Below are 5,462 nucleotides of genomic sequence, written 5' to 3'. Positions count from 1 at the left end.
GGATTTTCTTCATTTAATTTAACCAAAATTAATCTTCACACATTAAAAAGCAACTATAGGCATTGAAAATTTAAAACGAAAAAGCCTATTTCAAGGTTTTGGGATTAACTGAATCAATTATTGTTTATTTCTTATTTTCATCAAAGCACACTGTGTCCTTCACCTGCAGGGGTCATAGCTAAAATGAATGAATGAAAACAAGACGACCTAATAGACTAATAAAATTGAAATATAACAATGGGATGAATTGATAATGAACCGACAGCGACATTCATTAAAAATTATAATTTTTGCAAAACCGAATAAGTATCTGAAAACTTAGTAAAATCATGGATAAAACATGCAATCTTTCCGGTATGATAAATTCTTTAAGGGCAGCGGAAATCAACGCTTTGTTTATTGTCTAAGTTTTATTCCTACGTAATTTTCAAATATTCTTTTTATTTATTATATTTATTAAATTGATTTTGTATCACATGTAATGTGCTTCTAATTATATGTAGACTGTTTGACATTTTGAGAACTGCAGATAAAACATTGATTATACAACTTCAATTTAGTCCATTAAGATTTTCACACACACAAATTCACTTTCCTATAACACTCAATAAAACTTGAGCAATGCACTCTAATTCATCTAGGATTTTAGAGAGTTTAATCGATTCGAAAACAAGTACTTTAAGTGGCAAACATGCATTTTATGATTAGATTGAGGAAACAGAAATTCACCTTAAGAATAAACACTGCCGACGAAAACGAAAAATAAATTAGTACTCTTTTTAATAAAACATTAGTAAAATATGAAATAGTTTTTCAAATTTATTTCTGTTTCAATTCAAATCGTAATCCAAAATTTTGATGAGATTATGTGCTACGAAACGAAAAAATATTCTCAAGACCAGTCGTAAGAAAGTGTGGATTACTTTTTGGTGAATTTGATTAGTTTTTTTTATTAAATTAGAATTAGTTATCTTCATCTGCTAGTTATCAATAAGTATAACATCTATTAAGTGATAATAACTACAATTATTGAAGTCGTATGTTATCAGAAATAGTATTAGGGGCTGATTGCCCAAACTCCCGCTAAATTCAAAAACCCAATAATCCAAAATATAAATCCGAAATGATTTAAACCTCTTAACCCTATAATTGAAGTGTTTTAAAACCTTTTTTCATTAAATTAAAGGATAAATACACCCATAAACGCATAATCTAAACGTTTTAAAGCCCATGAACCTTTCTGTAACTATCCCCTCTAAAAAGGACTTCTGCATCCGCACTCCTAAATAATATCCAGGAATTTTCAAAAATACTACAAATGACGCAGTAAACGCCATCTGTAGCACGATGCTACATTTTGGAGCATACGTAATCCTAAAATGTAACATCGTGCTACAGATGGCGTTTTCTGCGCCATTTGTAGTATTTTCGAAAACGCACTGTTAAGACAGCAGGTAAAAGTTGGTCTGTGTTCTGTCGGAGCTGTCTGCGACGCGCTGATGAGATCCAAATAGATCGAAATCGCGATCCGCGTCTGGCAGTTTTGGCAAAATACAGACCACTTCGAATTATTTTATTTTAATATCCGGGAATCTTCAAGCCAAGAAAATAATATATAGATATACATACGTGTACTTAAGTAGTATTTGTTTACTGAATTTATTTACTAAATTAAAACTTTAAACAATAAAGTAAAATTGATTGTTGTCAATATTTCAGAATTTAAATGCGATTCTAAATTCTATCGACATTCGACTTCAGAACTTAGATCAGTTTTGTTCCTTGCACTCGGCGACGATACAAAGCAAGCTCGCCTATTACGAGAGGAAATTGGACAAAATGGAAAAAGAAATATTGAGGATAGAAATGAGGATAAAAATTGATTTAGATAAGGTATCGGAGAATATCAGTAACAAAAATTTCAAAGATGATATCGCAGCCGACAGAATAATAAAAAAAATTGATTCTGCATTCGATAGAGTCAGTAACAAGTACTCAATTATAGAAAGCAATATGGACCTGGTAGCTACAAAAATTCAGGTGGGCATTTTCGTATACCTAAATGGTATCATATATATTACGTATAAATACGAAACTTTCAGTCAACTGTATAGGGTGCAATGAAATTTTAATACCATAGTAGATATGAAAAACTTTTGTAATTAAAAAAAAAACAGTTACTATCTTCTATTCTCTCACATCTCGAACCCTGGACAGTTAACAAAAAATACGAATTAACAAAAATTTGAGCTACATTCAAAGCATTTTGCTGTTAGTTTTGGCTGCACATTTATTGCGTTAGTTTTTGATGTCATATTTTTGTAGAATACCAGGGATGTCGTGATCAAAAAATTAGATAAAATCGATGAATCATTATACATTCGTGACGAAGAAACTGCCGCAGAAATGGAAGATGCAATAGAAGACTTAAAAAAAGTTTGTAGTTCGGTAGAAGATAATTTACTTAACAAAACGCAGGAACATATAAAGGTATATTGATTTCCTTCACAGGTTTTTATTTTTCTTATTGGAAAAACCTTTTGAAAATACTGTATACAACATTTTATGTAAACGATTTGTAGAGCCTCTCGAATCAGACTAAAATTTCAACAAATGGCCATCTCAATGAAGTTAAATTATTGTACGAAAACAGTAGTCTCGGAAATGAATCATTTTCAAATTGCAGTGGTATTGGAATAGCTCTGGACAAAAATAAGGCAGACATTGAAATCAGTATTAACGATTTTACAAACAAGGTACGACAGAAGAATTATCTAGTTTCTCTGCAATCTAACACTTAAAAATAAAAATAATTAGCCATGAAAGGTAGACATTCTTTCCTACTTGTTATTGTACTTATAATTGGCGAATAATTGAAATAAAAACAAATGATAAGCTATGTACGATAATGTACGAGCCACCACGTATTTTGATTTTTAAATGTTAATTCTTTCGCAATGAAGCAACTGGAATTTTCAGAATGTTCATTATATTTCTNAGCGGGTCTAAAGGTTAGTTAAAGGGTGCCAAACTCCTCAATATTAAATTATGATTTATCAATTGAAGTTTTTCTTGTCCCACAATAATTATTCGTAACTAAACTCTAAGAGTCATTTAAAGTAAGATTATGCCTTTGAGATAGTTTCTCAGCGGACCTGAGCGTTTTTACCTTTTTATAATTCATAGAATAATTCAACTGTAATTAACTTTCACTTTTTTGTTGGTAATTGTAACGTTTTTTTTTCTACGGTCAAGTTAATATTAATTAGTCTCGTGGTGTACTTCGGAGTTTGATTCCTGTATATGCTGTGGATGTGGATATTTTCACACCCGTGAATGTTGTAGGGTTTGATTTTAATAAAACTCAAGACTTATGTATATACATAATTTTATGTAAATTTAAAATCGTTTAATTTCACTGTACAGTACAGTACAGTAGAACCTCTTTAAGAAAACCTCCAAAACGCGAAAAAATGTTTTGTCCCTTCCCTTCAAGCCCCAAAACTTTCATTACTCTGTATTAGTCTAAATAATCAGTTAGTCCCTGCAAGCCATTTTAGTACATATAATTAGAAAAATTAAATTGGATCTCTGTATCTCGAACATAGTAATGTTTTATTTTACAACATTTATAACTCGATAATTTGAAAATTTATTATGTCTATTTATAGTTCGTTAAGTTATCGACTTTAAGGATTCGTCGACAATGTAAGTACATCAAATTTTAACCTTTGCAAATCGAATCAAAATCCGCCTAAGTCAAAACCCTCCATAAGTCGAAAACTCTATAACATTTTTGGTATCTCCATTGATGTTCGAGTTATATAGTAGTATACTGTACGTACATGTATTAGGTTTAAGAAGTGAAATAAAAATATGTGCGATTGAAGCTTGACGTAATCAGCTAATGATCAGTCAAAAGATCAGATAACCCTTGTCCAACATACCACAACAACATTTGAACATTTTACTTCAATACAAAACCAAATCAAAGCGGTTCATACCTAGAAGCTGTAGCTGTTGGATCCTTCCAGCTAATTCTTTGTCTAAATATTTGGCGGCCAATTTGGCACCATACACCTCACTATTCAGGGCTAAAATGGAATTCCTCAAGGCAGCATTTTCTAGTTGTATTTGTGCATTTTCTGACTTTAACTGGGTTAATTCTATATAATAAGGGTTTATTTTAATCTCGTCGTTTCCGTCTTTGTTAACTGGAATATTTTTTAATCGTTACGACTTACGAATGTTTATCGTTTTTTAAACGACTTAATGACTTACTGTTTGGCAGTCGCGTAGGGCTGTTTTTTATTTCTTCGTCAAGTCGCTTTTTAATGTTGTGAATGTCATGTTTTGTCGGATCTAGATTTTTATTTAACGATAACGATGGCAATTGGGACAATTGCGACGAGTGTAATTGAAGAATCAAATTGTGCAACTCTTGTTCCAAAATTTCGTGCTTCGACTTCGATTCGACCAATTCGGCTCGCATATGAATCAATTCGGCCTAAAATGGTTAATATCTCATGGGGAAGGAGAACTAACAGCAAAATGCTTTTTATTCATTATTACATCAAATATAAATACAACGATTTGATTGTGGCGGATGTTTCTCTCATTACTTTACGAGAAAGATATACAATAAATACTCGATAGAGTGAACAAATTCCACATAATATGACCTGCATATGTATATGTTAACGGAAATGTGTGTAATCCGTCACTGTATACAATTCCTAGGAAAAGTATATAATCTTAAAAGTTGTGAAATAAATTATATTAGACAAATTTCCTAGGAAATTTATACATTTCCTAAATAGCAATCGGAAATGTATTACATTCAAGATGTCAATGGGTATGCGGGGATAGCGAAGGGAGGGTATTGCGTCATCCGATTTATTGTATTCACAAATAACCCTTATTCTCAGTTTACTAAAGTGTTTTATTCATTTTATTCACAGAAAACATTAGTTTTATACATTTCCTAGTGCAATATTGGAATTTCATACAATTCCTAGGAAATGTATGTATTAAAAAATCTTTGAGACAATATTTTATACATTTCCTAAATAGCCTCGAAATTGTATACATCGCCTAGGAATTGTATGTTAGACTAAACCGTCGTATTCTGTACGAATTTTCCAATACCACGACGTAGATATTTTTTTAAATATGATGCCACCCTTTGATGATTGCATGTGATAGGGAGTCATTTATGAAATAGAGAGGGGTATCCGTTAGTGTGACGAAATATGACAAGCCCTCCCCTTTTGTCTAAGGAAATGTGACGTTTGCAGTTCATCAATATTATTAACTTCCCATTAGGAAGTTATTGTAATTGGGTCGAAAAGTGAAATCGGAATTTTCATTATATTTCCACGTTTTAACATATTAGTAGCATGCTAGCCAATTTTTTTGATGATGTGTGTATGTACGTACGTACGTACGTACGTACGTACGTA

The 5,462-nt window shown here is 31.6% G+C and overlaps 2 protein-coding genes across 2 annotated transcripts in view; one reads left to right on the top strand and one right to left on the bottom strand.

Moving 5' to 3' along the window:
• LOC108736910 (probable serine/threonine-protein kinase DDB_G0282963) overlaps positions 1 to 5,462 on the bottom strand; it is a 27,918-nt gene that overhangs the window by 13,822 nt on the left and 8,634 nt on the right. Inside the window, exons 3-4 of the mRNA XM_018469521.2 lie at positions 4,282 to 4,507; positions 4,005 to 4,214 (exon numbers count right to left, since the gene is read on the bottom strand). Coding sequence (XP_018325023.1) covers positions 4,005 to 4,214; positions 4,282 to 4,507 — 436 coding nt within the window. The remainder of the gene's footprint in view (positions 1 to 4,004; positions 4,215 to 4,281; positions 4,508 to 5,462) is intronic.
• On the top strand, positions 1,602 to 2,969 carry LOC108736914. The gene is made up of 3 exons (XM_018469524.2): positions 1,602 to 2,040; positions 2,326 to 2,490; positions 2,583 to 2,969. The coding sequence occupies exons 1-3, from the start codon at positions 1,840 to 1,842 to the stop codon at positions 2,799 to 2,801; spliced, it is 585 nt and encodes a 194-aa protein (XP_018325026.1). The 5' UTR covers positions 1,602 to 1,839; the 3' UTR covers positions 2,802 to 2,969.

Source organism: Agrilus planipennis, unplaced genomic scaffold (assembly GCF_000699045.2).
Source record: "Agrilus planipennis isolate EAB-ADULT unplaced genomic scaffold, Apla_2.0 scaffold55, whole genome shotgun sequence".
NCBI lineage: Eukaryota > Metazoa > Arthropoda > Insecta > Coleoptera > Buprestidae > Agrilus > Agrilus planipennis.
This window is presented reverse-complemented; position numbering and strand designations above follow the sequence as displayed.